This window comes from Strix aluco, chromosome Z (assembly GCF_031877795.1).
Source record: "Strix aluco isolate bStrAlu1 chromosome Z, bStrAlu1.hap1, whole genome shotgun sequence".
Classification (NCBI taxonomy): Eukaryota; Metazoa; Chordata; class Aves; order Strigiformes; family Strigidae; genus Strix; species Strix aluco.
In genome coordinates, this window is record NC_133971.1 from 51,865,075 (window position 1) to 51,888,819 (window position 23,745).

General features: G+C 38.6%; 1 protein-coding gene across 4 annotated transcripts in view; it reads left to right on the forward strand.

Moving 5' to 3' along the window:
* Positions 1 to 23,745, forward strand: part of MCC (MCC regulator of WNT signaling pathway) — a 217,678-nt gene that overhangs the window by 122,072 nt on the left and 71,861 nt on the right. For all 4 annotated transcript variants that reach the window (XM_074813511.1, XM_074813512.1, XM_074813513.1 and 1 more), the window contains one exon: positions 21,598 to 21,711. In XM_074813511.1, the coding sequence (XP_074669612.1) occupies positions 21,598 to 21,711 (114 nt within the window). The remainder of the gene's footprint in view (positions 1 to 21,597; positions 21,712 to 23,745) is intronic.

The following is a 23,745-nucleotide window of genomic DNA, read 5'->3' on the forward strand; positions in this document are numbered from 1 at the left end:
GGTCAAAAAATTCGCCACAGAGACAGCAGAAATGTTTTGAAAGGTGGTACAGGTGGGGATGTAAAGACAACGGCGTTTTTCCATGCTGTTCTAGGTATCCTGGGGGAATTATGGGAACAGTCAAGAACACCAAAGCATAAAGCAGAACTTTAACGATAGAGAAAGGTGCTGAAGAGGAAGAAATTTCAAACTTCAGTAAGAATCTCACTGTGAAGCAAGCGGAGTTAGCCCTTCTGTCTTGCTGATGAGTATTGCCAGAAGGATAGTGCTAACTTTCCTGCTCCAAGGGACATGGAGATCAGGCAGAGAGAGAGATCGATACATTCCTTATTAGTGGTGTGGACAGAAGGCACAAGTAGACAGCACAGTGTGTGACTGACTCCAAACACAGTTCAGGTAGGAAGTAGCAGCATAGATCTGTGGGAGTATATGAAGGTGCAGGTACGCACTGAAGAGATGGTGGTAACAAGAAACTCAGTTTAAGCTGTGACCCGTAGTGTCGCAGCATAGAGTTCCCTAGTGACTTGTGAAGGGTGGTCATGGGGGCTAAGAAAATAGGTGTTTCCTTGGAAGTATCTCGCTAGAGAGAGTCTTGTTTTGTTCTGGAGAATCCTTTCAGAAGGAGAAAGAGATACCATTCTCTGACAGTGGGAGACAGTGTTTGCCCCCTTGATCTTTATTCTGGGCTAGTTTCACTGTTCCAGGCTAGTTCCATGCTCTTGACTAAGAACCCAGGTTCATGGTCATAGAATCTGGGCGTGCTTCCTAAGCAGAGTCATCTTGACTTCCTCAATGATTTGACAGGTTTGCTATTGTTTTTGTCCAGTTTTTTCTTTCATTAGAGCTTCCATTAAAAACCAGAGGTTTTAATTGTAAAGAATCTGGAAGAAGTTTTATGGTCATGGCCTTTTGTCAGTTTTCACTCCAATAGAAGGAACCTTTTGGATGCAGTAAAACTCATTTCAGATGAGTTCTGTGAAGCTACAGCGCATGTGACCCCTTCAGTGTTCTACCTGTAAGTCATCTTGTGTTCTGGCCATTATAGAATAAGGAACAGATTGGTATTTGATGATTTTTCCGAGTTGCTTCCCTCTGAAATTAGTTATGCATTAATGAGACCTGCAGAGGCAAACCTCTTTCTTGCTGAGCTGGATTACAGTCAGCGTGAAAGCAGAAAAGTCAGGATCACTCATGTGGAAGTGAACTCCCTCATTTTTTAAAAGCTATTTTTAGGTGATTGTTGACGTTTCCCCCTCTGGCACAGAGTATTTTTTCTGTGTTTTGGTGAGTTATAGTAACATCTCATTTAGGTTTTGGAAAATTCATTTTAACAGGCTGGACTAGCACATCTTTTCATTCTTAAACTTCTGTAGATTTAAAAAAAAAATTCCTAGACTTAGTTACTTCCCACTGCTACTTACTCATTTGCCCTCTTTTTCGGTGTTGGTGCTGTAATCGCGTACCAAAATGAATCAGTCTTCGGAGTGTATTTGAAAGAAGGGAGCGGATGAACATGCGTGGTATGGTTCCCTCACTGGGGAACACTGGCTCAGTGGGGTAGAGCACAGTGGTGGGTTGAGCCCCTCTGGCAGCCAAGCCCCTGGCTGGTGACCCACTCACTGGCCCGCGGCAGGATGGGGGGAGAGAATTGGTAGGGCAGGCGCTCCGAGGGTGCTTCTGTCGTGAGCCAGAAATAACGCTGACCTACATCAAGATTAGAAGAATGCCAATCAAAACAGTACTAGGCTATCCAGTTAATGGATTTACATGCTTTCCTGCAGTGTTGCTCATTTGTGAAAAGTATGGCTCATCTAAAGAATTCAGGCACCAGAGATAAGCTTTAAGAGAAGCTATTCGCTTATGCACAAGAGGTAGTAGTACAGTAATAAAGGTCTGTTGGTATAAATCTAATTGTGCTGGTAAGTTTTATTTGTTATAAATATGTTATATTTTTTAAGGCTTTTAGGAAAAGAATAATTCTATACTTCCTTTTTTTCTTGGATTTTTTTTCCTTTTTTTGTTTTCACATCTACTTTTATGTTCTGAAGACAAGAGATTAAGAGGACTAAATGCAAGGACAATTTTTAAAGGTGTCATAGAACGCTAGCTGTGGCAAAGACGTTGAGATTATTTCCTCAGCAGTTAGTGCAGTCAGTCTGTTCCTAACACTAGTGCTCAGTGTACCCAGTGTATATCTTTGTCTGTTACTACTGTGTAGTATTTTAGAACCTTTTCCAACTCTTCAATGTGTTTTAAATAATGGAAACTCAAAAAATGTCTCTTGGGAGGTTGTTTGAATTGAACAAAATCATATAGTCAGAAAAAAATCATTATATACATCCCTTTCTTAGTCCTCCATATCTAAGTTCTTGTGGGGCAAAATGCATTTCTTCATTGGGTCCATACCCTGGAATTAGCTGGTCATGCTCCTTGCCATCTACCCAGATTATGCATTTTAGTTAAGTAGTGGTGGCAGAATGGAAATGAAGCCACTTCCTGCTGTAGCTTTTTTGCACTTCTGTAAGGGTGCTTAGGAAGACTTCTTCGTTACTACTTCCAGTTTTTGTTTTTTTACCTCTTAGCATCTGGGCATTATTGGTAAAGCTGTTTAGCTAACAAATAAAAGCCATTGTGTTTTTAAATCCACTGTGTCTTGTACTCTAGATCCATTATTTTGTATGCCCGTTATGGCTGTGCATCCAATTTGGGGCCCGCCGGTACCATAAGGATGAGCAAGTCCAGTGGAGGGCTGCCAGGATCAGGGGCTGGAGCACTTGCTGTGTGGGAGGAGAGGCTGAGGGATCTGGGCTTGTTCAGTCTGAAGAAAGAATAGCTTTGGGTTGAACAGAAGCCTCCTGTGCCTGCAGGATGGTTATCACGGAGAGGGAGTCAGGCTTCTTGCTGATGTGCGCAGTGGGAGGGTGCAATAGACAATATACTTAAATTGAAATGACAGTTAACTGAATATATGGGAAAAAATTTTCCCTGTGAGGACAGTCAGGCAAGGGAACTGATTACTCATAGAGGCTGTGCAGTCTCCGTCCATGGAGGTTTTCAAGACCCAACTGTACAAAAAGTCTGGAGCAACTGGGGCTGTGCTGTGAGCGGGAGATTGGGCTAGAGACCTAGAGATCCAATGTGAATAATCATTCTACAGTTCTGTACCATTCATCAGCCTTATACCACTGCTCATCTTTCAGACTGTTCATGTCTCAGGGTTTGCTTCCCTGTTTAACAGTAAGTGTGTTGGATTAGCTCTAGTTTCATAGGCCTTCTAAAATTCAGGTTGCATTTCCAAACGGACCTCTTATGTAAACCATCAGATATATTTTTATCTTCTGATAGGTGCTTTGTAACTAATTTCTTCATCTTTTAAAATGAGGGCAAGAACTGTGTTTGTCAGCTGGTCCCATATTTCCATGGAGTCTGGCAACAGAGCACATTACTATGATTAATTTATAAAAGAAAACAGGGTGTTCTGAAATGACTGCAGGGCCTCCATGAAATGTGAACAAGTTGAAACTAACATAAGCTATATCTATTATTTCAGTTCCCATCTGAGGTCCTGCATTCTTAACTATAAATAAAGAACAGCCTCTTTTACATACTGTGTTCTGTTCACTAGTGCTCAAGTGTAGCTTGTGTATATCTTTGTTCTTTTTTATTTTACTTTCTCCTCTGTGTTATAGTTGCTGCATTAAAATATTTTAAGGTATAGGATGATGATCTATAAAGTCTTTTTTGTTTGTTTCTGGTACAGGGGGGCTGCGTAAGCTTTTCTTGTTTCTCTGTTCAACAAAGACAGACTGAAATATCTTGACTTTAATACCTACTCCAGAATTGGGAAAGAAGTGTTACCAAATTTTAACATCTAGAATGGAAAAAAACTTGATTTCCATATTCATTGTAGTACAATAAAAGCTTTTCTTTCATTCCGTTCATGTTTTTGCTTCAGAGAGATAAAATCTGGTGCATTTGTGGGTTTATGTGAATGAAATGTCTCTTCTCAATTACTATTTCAGAACAGGCTTGCTAATTCCCATTGTCCTCATCTAAAAAATCCATAATTTGTTACCAAAAACCTGGCAATGTCATCTCGCTGTTCTTTTTTAAAAGAAAGAGTATTTGCTTTAGAGTTTTACTAGTTTCTAAGAACTAACCATTTTTATATCATTACTGTAGTTCATGCACAGAAGAATAGGATAGTAGGTAGTGTTAACACTATATTGTGCTTGCCAAAATATATTCATAAAATTCATTGGTGGCCAAGATGGTTGAAGGATTAGAGCACTCATCTGGGAAATGAAACACCTGGTTTCCAGTGCCAGGTTTGCCATTCCCTGTCTGATGTTTGCAAAAGAAAAGCAATCTCATTTATTCTTGTCTATGGAGAGAAATACCATTACCCACTGCTGTAAAGTGTTCATATGGTACTTCTCACTCAAAGATTTTTAAGTATTATTAATTTTACTTTCTGACTCAGCTTAGAAAATCCCTAGGATCCTTAACTAGTAGCATGTGGTGTTTGCAGACTTTAATTCAGAAGAGTGGACTGTAATGAGTCTCCCAGCTGTCTTTAAATGTGATACAGGAGTTTCTGGATGTAGTGCTATCATTGGAGTTATTTGGAAGGTCAGACTAAATGGCTTGGACTTAAAGAATATGAAATTATCTAGGATTTTTTGTTGTTTTTCTGGGGAGATGGGGGCACGGGGTGTTGTTTGGTTTGTTGGTGGGGTTTCTTTTAGTGTAACGTGTAAACTGCATCAGCTAAATGCCACAATGCTATTCTGGTTTTACCAAGCTGAGAGACCTAAGTGAAGGGTGACTGAGGACTTCTTCTTAAACCTCTGTCCATGTAATAATTTTTTTTAAATTGTTTGAAAGATCATGGTATAATTCTGTCACACTGGAAGAGTCTCCAGTCTTCCCATGGTCTGCGGGGAGTGTGAAGGGGCAGGATGTAATGATTTCAAAGTGGATGATTCAGAATAGTGGGAGAAACAGTTCCATCCCATTAGAAACCCAAAATCATCTCAGATGGAAGTTAAGCTACAATATGTAAGGCCTGCTGGGATTTGAGAGGACTGGGACATTCCCATCTGTGTACATTCTGCCTGTGGCTGAGGAGTGGGTTGAGCAGACAGGAGTGGTTGATTCTCAGAGTTTCCATAATTTTTGTTGCCAGTTTAGATTTGTCCGTTGATACTCATAGATGAGGATGTGAAACAAAACCTAATTTTCCCTTGGCTGATTGTGCTACAGTTGTACCTCTTGCAGTATATAGTTCTGGGATATGGGATAACTGAAACTGTTAAGTCGGTAACACTGCAAAAATGTGTATGAGTTGTACAGAAATACGTTTATGTTTAAATGTAATGTTCTTGCTAGAGCCATCTGGTTTATACTGTCCTCAAATTCTTTTCCAGATCTCTGTGTTATTTTCTGATTTTGTAATGTAATGGAACATTTGCTATTAATTAGAAAAGGAAAGCCCTTAATGTCCTTAGTGAAGAAAAGCAGCTAACTTATATCTCGAGAAACTCGAGTACATTAATTCAGAGCAGGGTGGTCTAATTCACAGCACCATTTACAGACCAAGTCCACACCATCTGCCAGCATAACCTTCGGGAAAAGAGGGGGTGACTACAGGGGAAGCATGTGTAAGCCCTACAACTGAATGTCTCCCTAGGTGCTTGTACACAGCCTGATAAGGAAGCTGAGTTGCTGTTGCTGCATCCTTATACAAAAAGGAAGAGAATTGACAGAATTGACAACTCCAGAATACGGCTGGTGGGCAGCACTGAATTACACAGCCAGCTGCTTCTACCTGCAAGGAGGGCCATAAAATAGGTGTTATGAAACTTCTGTCATCACTGGAAAGTTTGGACCACTGTGACTCAGAAAAAGTTCTGCTGATCAGAGTACATTCCTGCTCTGTTTTCTAACAGCAGCCCAAACTGGCATTTATTCTTACTCAAATGTGGAAAAGGGGGAAAGACTGGGGAGATAAGGGGTCCTCCCATACACTGCACTCTTGTAGACTTAACTCTTGAATCTCATGCGTTTGCCAGGCAGTGGAACTAATCTCAGCAAAAAGTTTTAACCAGGTTAATACAAATTTTGACCCATAGCACCTGGAGGAGACTGTGTAATGTTCTGGTGGTTCAGGGGGGACTGTTTCAGTCTCATAATACATAAATGGAGCTTCAGTGGAGGTTTTGTGTGTGTATGAACTGTGCATGATCAGAGCTCAGGGAAGCAGATTATAAATTTCTCTGGTTCTCTGTTGTTGAGACTGGACAAAGGGGAGATCTCAGTAACAGGGTTAAGGAGCACTACAAATTATGTTTACAGAAATAGTCTACTGCAGTTATTTGAAAAGTTAAATTTGACAGAGTCTGACAAAACATTCCTTCCCTTCCTGTCCCTCACCTCCCTTCCTTCACTTATAGAAATACCTGCACTTAAATTTGACTGGATAGAGATATATGGTATGTTAGGAACATGAAAGATTACACTAAAATTTACATATCCTTGACAGCTAAACCACACTGCACATGCAGTTACACCTTTGTGATTACAATTTCTTTGAAGTGGGAAGGGAACAGTAGGACCGAGGCTTGTTTTATCTCCACTATGGAAGTTTGGTGGAATATGTTTTTTATAAACTTTCTGTCTCAGTCGATGCCTTAGAATCGCTCTTCCAAGGTGTGTCCTAACAGAAGTTGACACCTTTTTACTCCAGCAATATATAGTGTATATCAGTAGGTTTTTATTTAGAGTGGCACAGACTTTCAAATACACTATCTGTTTCTGGAACCTTAGAACAAGAGAAGAAAATTACTTTCCCCCTTTTTCTGGGTCAAATCCAATTTTGTTTTTCTACTTTTTTGTAGTGGACGTTTAGATTTCTGATGATTAGAGATGTTAGAGCAACTAAGTTGGCAGGAAGGTATGCCACTGTGTGGCTCAAGTAAGAGCAGATTCACAGTGGCATGTGTAGCTCTTTTACCCTTCCAGTTGTTGAGACTGCGAGAGCGATTTGCAGAATGCTTTTTGAGATCTGCTTAGTGACTGAAACAGAACTGTGTCCGGCTGGATCCTTAAGTTGAGATCACAAGGTGAAGATTCTTCCTTCAGGAGGAGACCGTTGGCTTGCTTTTAGTTTGTTTCACAGTCTTAACCCCCTCAGACATTTCAACATCTGCATGGCTAGAAGAGAGAATCCCAAATACAGTCTTAGGTTCACTTAGGGAAATTTTGTAAGCAGTTAAGTGTATGTTTCAGAATCAGTTGTGTGATGCCAACAGTTTGCTCCGTGAATCCCAGGTTCTGCAGTGAGATTTCCTCCAATGTGGAAATAGTAGGGCCTCAGGTGGGATTAGAGGAAGAGTAAAAGAAACAGCAATGATGAAGGTCTATTGCTAGGATGGCAAGCCTTGTACTAAGCACAGAATGCTGTCCTGTGATTTTTCTGGGACCATGGGGAGAGTGAGAGGAGGGATGTGCACATTTGGCTGATTAAGGTTCAGTTTGCAGGCACTGTATGGTTGCTGCTTCTGCCCGGATAGTCACTTCCAGCTTTGCTGCTTGTACTTCAGTGAGAGCTGTGCAACTTGTTTCAAGCTTGGCTACTTTTTGATAATAGTTTTGTGTAAAATTCAGTCTGGGTCCATCTAATGACAAATTCAACTTACGAGAATTGGATGAGATACTGAGGTATGGCTGTGTATGAAAGGTAGCCAGCAGTATCTTCTTGTGTAGTTTGTTTGAACAGACAAAATGCTTTTATGTTACTTGAAAATGAGAAAGATGGGGAGTGTGGCTGGGAGGAGGAGGAACAAGCACCTTCTTATTGCAGAGTAAGAATATCCTTCTGAAAAATTTATGACAGCTTAATTAATGTTAGTTTTCTATGATTATAACTTTTTTTAAAAAGCTGATTTATCTCAGCTGTTTTAAAAGTTTGGTTTTTGATATATATCCCACAGTATTTGGGCGTGATTTAGCAGTTAGGTGCATTTTAGCTAAGTTAAATCATGAAGCGTTCCACAATTTTGAGCAGGTTAAAAAACCAAACAAAACCCCAAACGAACAGGTTACTTTTAACGTTGCTGCTCTTTTCCAGCAGTAACACATTTAGATTGGCCCTTGTTGTTATAAATCTGATACTTGTCACAAAGTCTTTTTTAAAATATCTGTTTATCCACTTCAGTTTCTAGAATGAGGCTTTTGAGATTTTATGTTTTCTGGTGCTTAGATATATGTGGCAGCTGAGCATGCTGCTTCTACTGCATACTCAGCATTACAGCTGAAAAAAATGGTGCCTGCAAACAGAGGCAATATTAATTGCTCTCTGCAATTAGGTAAATAGCTGCATCGGTGCATAACAGCAGGAGGGAGAGGGTTAATGAGGGGCTAATTCTATCCTCAGAGGGACCACAGGGCTGACTGGGAACAGCTGCTGTACTGTAGGCTCTAGGCTGCAAAGGGTGATGCTGTGGTCAGCCCAGCAGCTTTGGTGAAGAAAGGGAACAAGAGAAGAATGGTATGTAGGGAAGATAATGAACAACCCAGAAAAGAAAGGACATAGAAAAGTGTCTTGTGTTCCTATTCACATACCTGTAGTTGTTACCAGTATTCATATACAGAACCTTTCAGCAGATGCCTGTGTTTGCATTTTGAACTGATGCTTGCTTCTGTGGCTGAGGATACTTGTTAAAGCCCCAAAAATGTTTTAGCTTAAGCCAGACCCTACCCCACTCCATAGAGAGGAAACTGCTAATGCTTTTCCCACTGCTTTCTCCTAAAGACAAACACTTTTTCCTGCAATTGATACAGTTAGCTGAGGTGGGGGTGGGGAACCAGCTTCGAACTTTTCAGCACAAAGAACAATGGAATATACCCCAGAGGTATACTTGAGAACACAAGGATTGCTAATATACAGGCTAGATGGACCCAAATGTTAATATAGCAGAGGCCAGTGATGTAATATATGCATAGATTTAGGTTGCTGACAGCAAAAAATGGTTAGCCTTGTCAGCTGTGCGGCCAGGCACTGTCCCACAGGGCTGTAATGTGTCGAGCATCAGAGCTGTAAAACCGGAGCGCTCCAAAGAAAGGTGAAAGGGAGGATCAAAAGTGAAAGAGCACCTTCTGCTAAATAGATTAGGGCATGTCAGCCTCAGATGGTAAGGGAGAAAAAGGAGCGTATGTTTTGAGAGAGAAGTTTGTGAATGATACAAAGATCAAAAGGGGGACCAAAGTTATCCTTGAGGTGCAGAACATGCAAAGCAATACCAGGGAAGCATTACAAATATGTACCCAATTCTTAGGCTTTTTCTTCAAATTCTGAGATTCACCACACTCAGAGGCAGGATGCTGGGCTGTCAGCCTCTGGTCTGGCCTGATACAGCACTTCTTAAGTATGCTTTTTGAACCAGGAAACTGGCTTTAAGATGGGAAAAAACATGATCCTAGTTTTTTTCACTGATGTTTCTTCAGTTAGATTAGAATGGTTTCTGTTTAATTATTAAAATTATGTTAAATACAGTACTTTTTAATATGTTGAGATCTTAGAGCACACAGAAACTATTTTTGAGAATGTAAAATAAAAATAACGCAACAATGTAAGTCTTAACCTAAAAGTATCATTTTGCACAAATGGTGAAACCATGGAATATGGAAAAAGTAATTTCCACTTTCTTTCCTCCAGATTTTGTTAGCAATATGCCACATGTTATGTAAAGATACAAGTGAGAATGCTGTATGAAGAATTAACACAATAGCTTTAGCTTTGGTATCAGCAGGTGTTTTGGCTTATGTAATGTGCAGGGGTGAAAAATAAGCCATGTGTTAAATGGATTAATGCAGTGTTGATCCTTTTCTGTCAGGACAATTAACATGAGTAAAATATTTGCCCTACTTTAAACAGATAAGGAGGTACTGTATTGTGTTCCTCTTAAGATTAATGTTCCTATATGAGCAGCAGAGAGCACAAGATTTATTTCCACAACCTTATGTAGATTTATAGCTGTGCCAGTTACTGCCTGAAAGCTCTTTATGGGGCATGTTCACAGCAAGTCTTTTTTTTGTGTATGTTAGTGAAAGTGGTCATATGAAGGATGCAGACATTTTTAAGTGTTAAATGGAGTGTGTGACACATAAAATGTCTTTAAATTATAAATTTTGTCTTGTCATGACCTCTGACTTTCTTTTATATATGTGCATATGTGGGCATGCATTTGTATGATATAAACATAAAAAATGTATTTTATTAAATGTTTCAGAAGTAACTTCCTGTGCTGTCCTGATTTCCTTAGAGAATTAGTAATGGTTTTTGTGATATTATTTGATGATTTAAAGCAAAGAAAATTGCAGTCAAGGAGAGAACGACAATCTTGTGGGATGTGCACTTCCCATGGAACCATGCTCTGGACTCATAAATATCTAGGCAACTCCTGTTTATTTAATAGGATTGTATAGGTGTAATAATGGGGTCAAATTTGGCATTCAGAGTCCAAGATAAGGAGTGATCCTGCCTTGGGCTTGGTAGAGACAGGCACGTAATGCTGGAAATACTGTGTAAATTAATCTCGAAATGTTAGAGCAATTACTATTTTTAATTTTTGTTTGACTGAAGCTTTCAATTTTGCTAATTATAAGCATCTGTAATTTCATTAAGTGCAATTAAATTTTTAATGTGTGCATATACCAGTGAAGATTAATTGTCCAGTAGATACTCTAAAACATCTAAATCTTTTATCTTTTTTTTTCAGAGAAATCACAGGGAAAATGTCATGTAGAATGAGTAGTCTTAACCAAAATACATAGTAGTCTGGATAGAAAATGGCTTTTCCATTTGCAGAAATTTTTGACATTTAAGAAAATTGCTATGCTTTTTTTCTTGACAAACAAGGGATTTTTTTTTTAGGTCCATTGAAAAAGAAGATGGAGGCATCCTAACTTAAAGAAGAACTAAAGCTCACTGTCAAGTGTCTGCATCTGAACTTGTGATACAAAAATAAGCTCATTGTGGGAAGAGAAGTTATAAGAAACAGATTTAATCTTATACTAGGATTTACCAGGCACCTTTTCCCACCTATGAGCAGTGCAGAGTTGTGAACTGGACTGAAAATGTAACCATTACATTTGAGGATGACAGTTAGTTTGATTAGCTTCAAGGTTATAATTACTGACTACTTGTACCTTTGGATTACTTTTGATACTATCTTTACAAATTGCTATACCCAGTTGACTCAAATGTTCTAGTATGGTTTTGTCATGCTACAGACACTTGATTCTCTGCAAATTTTACAGCTACTTGCTTTTGTATTTGGAGAAGCCTGCTAAATAAATGGCTGAAAAGTATGAAGCCAATTGAAGAAAATGCTACAGACAAAGACACCGTGTTGGATTATTAGTCCACTGCAAAATAAAATATTTCTCCTGAATGGAATAATATATCTAGGTGTTACTGAAATACTAAAAAAACCTACCTGCATAAATTCCTATTCAGTAAAAAGATAGAAGTGTGCCAGCTGTGTAGACGTGTCTGTGCTGGTGCAATTGATAATAAACATTTATCAGTATTTATTTTGACCTTTTCAGTTGTTTGTGCACTGGAGATTCCACTGCTTAAAACGTAAGCCATATAGTGACTAGAGAAGAAAAATACATTAATGCAATTTCTTTCAAAAAGTCTGATTCATGAAGGGTATATCTCTGTGCTGTCTGCTTTCTTCTAAAGGTAGTTCACATCAGGAGTTTGAGACATCATGCAGAACTCTTGCATAAGGTTTTCTGATGATTAGCACCAGATATAATGTGCAAATAACTGGTATGAATGGAGGACGACAAGGTCATAGAGGGCATTTTCAGTTTCTCATTCCTTTGACTCATTGCTTTGGTCTCACAGAAATAAACCTAGCCATTTTCACTAATGCAAATTTATTTCTTATGTTTTTTCCTGAAAGAAGAAGATGTTTTAAGTGGAATTCTTCAATAAGATATTTATTTCAAGTGAGTTATACCATAAAGAGCAAGAACTTCCTTGGATAGACCTATGGACTGTTTTTAGAAGAAGGGGAGTTTATTAGTATAGAACATATCAATTGTGCTGGATATTTTTCTTTATGTAACATGCTTTCATCAACAATTGAGGTTAGTTGCTTATCTAAATATAAAAAATAAATACTAATTACTGATGTACTAAAACTCAGCTAAGGAGATGCTTTTTTAGCTTTTTCTGTTGCAAGCAAACTCCTCTAACAGTGTTGTAATAACTCTCTTTTTGAACCTTTTCTTTGTAACATAGTAATTTTTAAAGCTGATTCATCACAGAGCCTTATCAGGGCTACATTTTGCAACAGTGATTGTTTTCTGTCAAATTTGTTAAAATTATTGTTTCAGTAATAGCATCCAGTGCAGTGGGAAAACTAACAGGAAGTAAGTCTCTCATAGTTTTCCATCCATTTGCAAAGCTTTCAGTAAATACAGTCAGCTTTTCCCTCCTGTATTGGCCAGGTAGTAAGAAAGAGGATACAATGAAAGATGCAGGACTTGAGACGTCTGGAAATGCCAGAATGCGCTGAATGTTGTTTATGAGCGAAATACTCCCAACATAACTTTTACAAAGGTTTACGGCATGAAGCTAGGGGGGAAATTGTGGAAGCTTCCTGCAGGAACAGTTATAGTAGCATAGGTAATTTTCCTGCTTAGGGATTTGTATAAAGTTTGAAGAAGTTAATTCCCCTTGGGGAAATGGTGAGGCCGGTTTTGAACTGGTTGGCTGGTAAAGATTACTAGGCAAAAGAACTGACATCTGCCTAAAATGGCAGGTCTGACCTAGGGGACAGTCACTTGTGCTAAGGATTGACCTGCAATACTGAGACACTGACCTGGGACTGTAGCACAGACAAGCCTGAGATGTACAGCCAGGAGTGTAAAGGTGGGTGATACTTGGTAAACCATATGCAACTTGAGTGTCGTTTATAGTGTGTTATCTTTCTAAAAACATTTTAAAAAACACTACTTGTAAGCTGGGAGGCCACTGGAGACCTCGAGTCATTCTCCACTTGTTCTTCACTCACCCGGAGAATGTGTATCTGGTGGGAGCTATTACATGTGCAGGGAGTCCTGGGAGGAGTGGCCATCAGAAGCCCTATGAAGAGGGGATGGCTGGTGGCTTGAAGTTAAAGAAGCACAAAGGGGAATGTGAAGGTCTCAGAGATGCAGCTAACCTTGAATGGTGAAATAATTAAGAACTGAACTAAATACATTTTGTTAAGCAAGCATCCAGGAAATTTTGCTGCCACAACTAGGGGCTCTAAAGTTGTTGAGCTGCTTTTAAAAATTGTTTTAGAGCTGTAATTTTGGAAGCTACATAATGAACATTCTAATAAAGCACTTCAGGGCATGAGCTGACTTAAGAAAACCTGGGAAGATGTTTTATTTCTGTGAATTTCAAATAATTGGACAAGTACATTCCAGGGGGTTTAGCTGATGGGCTTGGAGGGGCTTTTTTTGTTGTTGTTTGTTTTCTTGCTGAATCGTCAGATTCTAGCTTGTGGTGTAAATGAGAGTGCTGGATGTGGTAGATCACCGATTTGACCTGGCAATACAAATTTTGTTTCTCTAAATTTATGGTGACAGCAGATCATGTGGGTCGTGCTGGAGACAAAGATCCTTGTATTACCGTAAGTACAGCTTTGTTGCCTGTGCATAGTCTTGTCTTTGAAAATCAGAAATAATTTTCTGGTTGAGAAGTTTTGAAAAGAACACAAGAACCATGGGATGCTTTTTTAAATTATTAAATTAGCATAATAAGTAGTATCTCATTTTTGAGTGACTCTTGAATGGCGATCTCTGTTTTGAATGATCTGAATTCTTCTCAGTCAGAAGAGACTGAGGTTGAAGGAGCAAGTTAAGGTGATATAAAAAATGGTGGGGCTGTTCGAAAATAAATCGATGTGGATGAGCTTGCACCCTGTCTGTGACATTGTTCTATCCAGCACTAGAACATGGGTCACCTTGATGCTAAATGCAGAGGACTGAGTGAGGTGCGTTCTTGAGATTACTTTTCCACTCCTTTTTTTTTTTTTCCCTGAGGGGAGAATGGTATGCCTGCCACCTTAGAGGTGGTCCTTGCAAACTGGAAAGGAACAGAGGAGAGGATCCTGAGATTTGCAAGGGATAAGGACCCCCTTGAAACCTCACTGTTTTTCTCCCTTCTTAGTTCATTGTCCCCAGTTGTGTTGGGCAGAGGGGAGAGAAAAAATAGGTCTGTTTCTGCTTTCCATCAATTCAGTGATAAAAACAGAGATCATTTACCTTACTTACATTGAGAGTAATTGTAAGGAGGGTAGGAACGCTAAATAAGTTCATTGAAGGGGAATCAAATCCTGCTAAGTATGGACATATCAAGCCCTCCCTAGCTCGTAATGGTATATTAATACCAGTTTTTTATTTTTCCTTAAAGAAGGGCTGTGGTTGCAGACAGTGTGTTGAGACTGAGTTGAAACGAAGACAATATTCTGTCCTAGCATAGTCTTCCCACCACCCCATTTCTGTCCCCTACATTACTGTTACTTTGCTTACTCACTGGGAGTGGAAGTGGCAACAGGTTCCTCCTTTGGAGAGCAAAAGCAAGGCTGAGCCTTCATACATGGTGCAAAAGCCAGGTAAGAGGTTATCGATGTGGATATGCGGGCTGCCCTGCAATGGGACAGTTAAGGTTCTTAAGAATCCCAAAAGAGTAAAATTTGCAAAGTGAGGTTGTTTTGTACAGTCTCCAGATTCAGATGTCTGTCTCTTTTGGTTACTTTTACGTGTCGTTTTTAGGCTTTTCTTCTCACGTCACATAGAATTTTATTTTCCATGAAGGTGTAAACATCTGTTTTAATAGAAGTAGAGCTATTAGTCTAGCCCTCAGGCACACTCAGAAGTACAAATTAGCACCATGCACCATTCATGAAGTATGAATTGTCAGATTAATTTTTCAAAGGAAGATCTTTTCCATGATTACATTTTTTTAAAATATGTTCTAAAACTGCTTCCACTCACTGGAATAGCGTAAGATTACCTGTTCCGTGACATTTTTTGAACAATTTGTAGTGTGTTTTCTTTATCAAACACTTTTTACTATGATTAAGGTGGGAGTTTTTTGTTTGTTTTAAGAAATGGTTTGAAATATTCGCAAGTGCCTGCAAATGTTAATTTCCAGTTTAAAAAAAATCAGTTGAAATTGGCTTTAAATAATGCAGACAGATTGAACACATCTTTTGCAGATTTTTCAAATTAAAACAAAGTATGTCTTACAAACACTTGGTCTTTGTTTTTCTAGAATTTGAATGTCTCTGTCCTGGATTGTGTTAGCATATCATTTGTTCAGTATTGCACAAGCATATGAAGTAACTGTCTAATGTCTGTTATGACAACAGTTGCTTCAGCAGCATAGTCACAAAATGTCCACTCTGTATGTCACTCTAAAAATTTGTAGGTAACAGTTGTTTCAAACTTATAGTTTCAGGGCATGTTTGTAGGTACATCCAGCAATCCAGTGGTACTGCTTTTTTAGTCATTTTGACTTTGCCTTAGGTAATTACTTAAAGGACTGTTGAATGTGGTATTCCAGGGCAATGCTCTAGCGATCATACAACTGAAATTGTCTAGGGAATATTGAGCAGCCCTGTCATTGCTTCTTGGAGATGGTTGTTCTTCTTAAGTTTTTCCACTCCATTTTGTCAGTACATTCACAGAAATTGGATTTGATTACATTTATTTCATCACTTGGACCATAAAAATGCACCTTTCATGGAGCGTGGCCAGGAAAAGGTGGCATGAAGAATGTGTAGAACTGGGAAGAAAAATGGTTGAGAGTAGCTACACATTTATATAACAATCACTTTAAGTAAGTGCATTATTTGCAAGTAGTGCTGATTTGTGCTCCTGATAAAATGTGAACTTGACAGTGCCTTTGAGCTTTTATGTACAGCAAATGTCTCTAACACAAGTTTTGTATATTTAACTTCTTTCTTAGAAAGTTTTTTAAACTTTGCCTGGATTTTCCTTTGTTTTGAAAGTTTTTTAAGGTGTTTCCTGGCTGTGTGAACCTGTGCTATAATTTCTTTTGTATTTTTTGTTCTGTGTAAGTTTTTCCTCTTGTACCTTTGTTACATGCCTTAAGTATATCTGCCATGTGTTAGCATGACAGGTTCTCATTCACTTCAGCAGATGAGTGCCAGCCTTAGCTAAGCTTTTCCTGGGCTAGCCCTGATATTGTTCTCTACTACCATTAATGAAAGTTAGCGATGCACAGCACAATCACAGCCCTAAGATTCCTGAAGTCAAAATTCAGGCAAGGTTTTATTTTTCTGTGTCTTGAAATGTGTTTTTCATTATGAACTTATGTAACCAGCCTTTTTATTTCCTTGACAGCAATTGTAGGTTTTAGTCATATTTCCCTCTTTCCCACGAAGAAGGAGGGTGTCAGAAAATATGATGTATAGGCATTTGTTGTTGTTTTGTCCTTGCAGTTTTAGCAGGGATTCTAACTGTATTTTCCATGCTATCCTCTACAGCTACCATCTCTCATCTTACAAACCAGCCTGGGTTTTCAAATCCAGTGTAGTCTTCAGTGTCATTTGATAACAACAAAACAGGGGAGGTTTTCAGAGAGGAGGCAGCATTCTGAATAGTTGATCAAGTGTTTCTGTGTATACTGCCTGCCATTAAAATAAGTAGTAGCAATACACAGAAAACATCCAAGTTGCGGTCTGTTAGCACTAAACTATGCAAAATGCAGAATGGGAAACAAAAGAGAGGAGAAGATGTCGGAGCCCGATACTCTCTGACCAGGTTCTTTCAGATGTTCCAAGTGTGGAGGGTGTCGTGTTTAACAGATTTATGTATTTGGAGATAGTCAGTGTTACATGGGATTTCTGATTTAACAGAGTAATACAAAACTTACTGAAAACACAATACAAATGTAAGTTACACATAGCAGAATATAGCAATTGCAATACACAGTTCAGTCATGATACCAGTGTGATTCCCATTACTGGTCTCTATAATACACTCACTGTCATAATGCTGGGCATCCCTAGTCTCACTAGGAAGGCATCCTAGCCTTGAAGCCAGCTCAAGCCCATTGCTCTCTTTGAAATTCTTTTGCTAGTTTTCTGGTTTTTATATGCTGTGTTGTGCTGGGCCACATTCACGCTGTAACCAAGGAAGGCAGGAAACGAAGAAAAAGATAACATTAATTCTTTAATTTCACAGATAAGGATGTGCTTAGGCCCTTTTTGTGATTTCTCTGTTGAAAATACCAAACATACGCAGTGAGCACAACTGGTTTTAGCAGTATGGTTTAATTAGTCTGGTTCCAAGCTGGGGGAAAGAAAAATCTGGATGACACCTAGTGATGAGGATCACAGTTCACGATGGCAGCAGAAAATGCTGAGTATAAGAGTAATTCTGCTTTGCAGTGCTTTAACCTATCATTTTTTCAGCACCCTCCTTCGCTGCCCTTTGCATCTTTCTCTTGTTTTGTTTATGGCCTTGGAATACTCCAAGCAATATGTACTACAAACCTGTCGGTAGTCCCCTGCTTCCTTGGCATTCAGTTCATATTACTGTCCCATCCACTTTTGTATTCTTTTCACCACAAAATTATTGAGAAACATGACTGCTAGCAAATACTGGTTTTAATTGTACCCGCGTAGAATATTTCAGAAAGCCGAGCACCAAAAGCAGTGTTTAAAGCCCTTTGCAAAATACACATCATTAAAATAAGTCTACAGTGTTCTATGAGATGTTTGTAGAAGCAGGCATAATGGGGAGGAGACTGCAGTCATAAAGGAGGCTGGAAGAGAGGTCAGGAGGTTGCTTTTCCTAAGCTTGTGCTTTTTTTTTTTTTTTTTTTAAACTTTCAAAACTTGGCTCTACAATGGTTTGCATTTTAAAATATAAGAACCTGGCAGGATAATATTGGCTATGAAATGTGGTGTATATATGTTGCAGTAAACAACCTGCAGTTGTCGTTGCAGAAAATTCAATAGAAATTGTAGCTTCTAAGTTAGGATAGGTAATGCATTTTTTATTAATACTATGCATCCAATTCCTTTTCTGAAAGAATTCTTATTTCCTTGGATGATGATGGAGAAGCGCATTGGTTGGCTTGTCTGATCCCCTTTCAGTAATTACTCTCGTGTGGACCTTGCTTGTCCTGTTGGACAGTTTGGGTGCATCAGCATCACATAGTGGGTTTTTCCTGGTTGAATACAATAGTAGCTGTACTGGATCAATATAAAGTTTATGAACAATACAGGGTTTGTCAGTGAACTGTTTTCTCTGTATGAAGCAGTTCTCTGTGGGAGTTGTTGCTTAAAGGTTCAGACCGATGAACAAATCTTTATGGTGTCTGTTAATTTTTATAAACTACTGAGTTTTTGATTTGTTTCATTATCTTGCCTCATTAAGAGGCATCCCACCTTGAACTATGTTACGAATGTTACTGATAGTAACTCTGCTTTATCTATCACTGTTTGCTGAGGGGAGTAAAAAAGCAGTATGCCATATAGCTACCTCCATTTTCTTCTCTCAGTTGTCATATCCCGTAGTGGTTCAGTGCTGCAGAGTTACAGTCGTGACTGACATCCTGCCTTCCAGTTGAGATCTTTAAAGACAGTGTTTCCAAGTGTAATAGTTTGGATTATTAAATTTGAATTCTAAAAGTGAGCTTTTTTTCCCCAGAATTACTTTTTTGTTGTGTGTAGCTTTCTGTTCCGATGTTTCCTTGTTTGTGTTATAGCAACATCCGAATATCTGTGTTCCAGCTCCCACCCTGCTGTGTGCTATACAGACACATGGGGAAGCATGGTCTGCAGGAACACTCACACCTTAAGGGAAGATGCAGCAATACTTTGTAACACCTTTTTTAAGGAATTGGGGAGGAGAGCTTGACTCTGCCAAGAATACACAGCTACACTAGCTATGTTAACACTGTGTATTGCGGTAGTAGCTGGAGGCACCATTTGCATATGACTTACTACTGTGTGCAGTGGGTACATAATGAAACTGAAGAGTATCCCAAGCAGCCCTCCTCTCTGTATAGCGTACTGTTGTCTAGTCTGTCCTCTCAGTAATTTTCTCTTTTTTTAATTGTTTTATTAGTACTTGAAAATTGGATTGGTCCAATTTATGAAAGGAAAGGATAATTTCGGATAGTAAAAAATTAAAAAACCTTTCCTTGTAATTAGTAAGTCAGTCCTTTGGTTGCTTGGAGAAGAGAGACCCTATATTGAAATGATGTAACTCTAGTATTGAATACCCTTGTTTGGCAGGAGCTACCAGGCCAGGCAGCAGCATTGCTATAAAACTAGACACAATTCATGCTGTTTCTTACCCAGTTTGGGGTGTGCTGGGGACATGAAGATCTGAGCTGACTACAGTGTGGAAAGAGGACAAAGACAAATCCATAGGAAGTTCGCCTCGTTAGTTCCACTGTTCAGTGAACAAGTTGTTTTTCATTAAGATTTTTAAATTAACAGTGTCCTTTTGTATTACAGCGCCATGTGTATGGGCATTATTGGTCTGGTATTTAATTAAAACCACAGCTGGTGATCATTTCATTATAGTGTACAAAAGGGAATGATACTTGACTATGTAGCATTGCCTTATTCAATTTGGAGAATTGTAGCCATTTTTTCATGTATTATTTGAAAAGTGTGGTGAAGGGTGCAAGATGTGATGAACAAACTGGTGAGCTTCATTGCAACACTTCCCTTCTGTTAAGGGAATAACATGAGTGGTTTATAAATTCACCAGTTTTCCTGAAAATTGGAAGTTATGAACAGATTGGTACAATTAGGCTGGCTCTTGTTTCTCCACGCTGTAAAACCAGAGATAGTTTCCTCTGGTAGGAAGAAAGGTCTTCTGCTGAAGGCCAAGAATACTTAAAGATACTCAGGGTGTTCCTGAGTTTATCGAGAGATTTCAGCATGCATACATACTTGAAAGAAGCTGTGTAGCATATGCTTGTAGCAGGCCTGAATTACTGCTTTTTCACTTGAAAAATGAGGCTGCCTCAAGAATCTTAAATCTACTGCAACATAAAATTGTATATGTGTATATTTGTAGTGAAGTGAGTAACTGCACGTGTAAGACATTTTTGTATCTGACTTAATAAAAGTGCTTTCGACTGAACTCACAAATGATGATGCCCAGAGCTTCTAGCATAACTAGTTACACTGCACTTAAAACTGCAGAATTCACATCTAAAAATCTTTATAAAATTATGTTTTCTGTCTTGAAGCCAGAGGTGGCCTTTTCTGTAATAATGGGAATACTGTATGTGAAGGAGCTGTTGCCAAATGATCTAGTCTCTCTGCTGTCATACAGCTACTTTCACACATCAGTACATGAAAACTCCTATGGTTTTGCCTGGCTTCCACTATTGTAAAGGTAAAATGATATCAAAATAGGACTCATTAGCAAATTGACTGGAAATGGAACAAGAAAAATAACTTAAAAGTGACCTGCCCAATAAAGTGTCAGAGTGAAGGACTGAAACTGGCTGGAGGACTAGGAACAGGGTTTGTGTTTCAGTCTGAGTCCTGGCAGCAGAGCAGTGTTTTCTGTGTTACTTGGTCTGGTGTGAAAGGTCACTTTCGTTTTCGCACTGAGTATAACTTGGAGCTGTTTCTTTACTGCTACAAAGGAAGACTGCAGTATTAGTAGCTAGTTTTCCTCCTGGACTTTTTGGTTGTAGTTGTCAGTACTGAGTGTTGAATTGTAGCTGGTGCCTTCAGTGTAACAATGAATGGGGTATTTAGGGACAGAAAGAGTGTGAATGAGTCACAAGTATAGGATTCTCTTTAGAATAGTTTTTGATTTCTAAGTTCTGTTGCTAACGTAATTTAGATGATGTTAGTTATCCTAGTCTGTTACATATTTCCTTATCCTATCAGTTAAATGTAGAACATATCTTTCATCCAAAGGGTCTACTGCAGAAAGAAAAACAGTTCAGGTTCTTCATGTGTGGCTTCAGTAGATTACAGTTTATTGAAACTCGCTGATGTGGGACCGAGAAGAACAACAATTACAGAGCAGTAGCTCAAAGTGGAGTAAGCTTTAGTTGAAAAATAATACCGAATCCTATGCATGGATTCCCTTCACCAAAGTGATAACCTCTGTATGTCTGAAGGCATCAAAACATGATACGCCTTCTTTTATAATATAAATCTAAGTCCATATTTAATGTGAGGTTTTATAACACAAGACTCAAGCTACTTCCTGTTAAACTAATGTTAGAACTCATTACACATTTACATCTGAATTATACTTCATTGTATTTATCCTTATAATGGGTTTTCTGATGAAGTAATGTGTGTGCTGTTGGGAGAAGAGAATTCTGTGTAGAAAGTAGTAGCATGTGGATTTCTTTTAGACTTTTGTATACTAAAGTTCCTATTAACTACTGCAGAAATCCACAGATATTGTAGCTACGGTATAATAGTATATCTTCTTTCAGGTGCTACTGCTGCTACATGGCTTGTGAATAGGTTGATTTATTTCTTTTCTTTTGTCTTCTAGCTTCATTTAGCAGCCCTGGCTTCATTAAAGGGAGACATAGTGGAGCTTAATAAACGTCTACAACAAACAGAAAGGGAGCGTGACCTGCTGGAAAAGAAATTGGCAAAAGCACAGGTGAGCAATAGTTCAAGATTCTGAAGATGGTCCTTGGTTTTGTGTTGTCCTTGTTCTTCAGAGAGGAATGTGGTATGTGGGGAGAGGATGAAATATCTGAACAATGTCACAAGTGAAAAGAGTTTTAAGACTGCAAGAAACACAATTGCTGTGGGTTTTAAGTTTTATGTGCTGATGACATTCTTCTAAAATTTACAGAGAAAGAATTAGATTAGTTTTGTTTTGAAGCCAATATAAACAGTGACTATTCTGAAATATTTTAGAATACAAAAATTGCAGCATACTCCTGGTGGACTAAGTAACCGATTGCAGAACCTTCCACTCCTGCATCAGATTCAAACACAGCACAAACACTGATCAAAAACTATTGCCAATTGGCAATGCTTTGGTGATATGTAAGAAGTTATTTGTGATCTCAGTCTAGCTTTTAGTAAGCCACTTTATATGTATCTGTTGTGGAAAACACAGTCAGTGGAAAGCCAAGGGATTAGATAAGAATAAGGTCTGAACTCTAATGCTTTCATAGGTCTTTAAAAAAAAAAAAATCTTTTCAGATCAAGATAAACATAGAGAAATGCAAACAAGGAAAGCCAAACTATTGTTCTTAATATTTCTTCTATAAATGAAACTTTTGTTTTCAGATACTGTCATTCTGGCAAATACTTTATAAGTACTTTACATTTCAAAACTAATTCAAAATTCATTTATACTTGCATAGAAATAGTCAAAGCATTTTGTCCTGTGAAGTATAGCATCTTATTTGTTGCCCAGAGAGGTGCAGTCTCCAACCTTGGAAATACTGAAGTCACCTGGACCTGGTCTTGAGCAACCTGCTTGACCCTCCTTGAGTTGGGTAAGGGGTTGGATGAATGACCTCCAGAGGTCCCTGTCAACCTCAACCATTCAGTGATTTTGCGAATCTAGAGTCTTCAGTATTCAATGCATTTTGGTAGGAGCTTGTATCTGTGTGTTACTTAAGCCAAATGTAGAAATATTTAAGCAGTCTAGATTTTAGGGCTTTTACTTCAGTCCTCCAACCATATTTTGGCCCTTGTCTGCATTCCCTGATGTTTTTTCAGCTACGTTTAAGGTTTTTGCACTTGTGATAGTCTTATTGCAGACCATCAGTGCAACATCCAGAAACAAAAAACACTTTCAAGTTTTTATTCCTCTCGATATGTGAACCAGAGCCACACTGGGAGTTAACATTGTTTATCAGCTATAATCCTGAGAGCCTTTTCTAATTTCTACTGCACTCTGAGATAGTCCTCTTTCTGACATACAGTTTGATATGAGACTGCGTTTGGCAACATTAAACAGTTGGATGGATCCACTGTATCCAAATGATCCACATCATTCTGCATGACTACACTGGCTTTGTTGTTTATAATTCTGAAGGATCTTGTGTTAACCACAGGTTTTTGCTCGTGTTTTAGTTTTATTTCCAGATCTTTGTTCAAAAATACATACATCATCTCTCAGCCAATGAAGAGTGTCTTGTAGGTGCTCTCATACAGTAATGAATCCTCATTGATGAGGGCTGGTGCTTAATCCCAGTTAACATGTGCTCTGTTAGCACAAGATTGTTTGGTGTTTTCTTTGATGGGTTACCAATTATGCATGTGTATGTAGTGCTCTATTTGTAATGCCAGGGGTTTTACATGGTCTTGGACTTTGTGCTTGTGAATACAAGCGTAGTGATGACTGCTACCCGAACTGTGAATAACACAACAGCATGCTAGCTAGCTTTCAGATTAAAAACCTACTTTTTAATGGACAATTTCTATAAAGTTTTAATGTTTTAGCTCTTTTCAAATTTATTTTTTTTAAATCAAGTGGATAGAATATTTTTCTGGGTGTGTATTAAAACAAAATACAACCTTAAGGAATAAGCCATTAAACAAGCACAACTCATACTCAGTGTGTTGGCTGTGTTTAAGTACTGAGACAGACTCTGATGAAACCACTTTACCTTTTCGTCTTTTTCTAACTGCATCACTTCCAAGTAGATGCTTCACTTAACATAATTTTTTT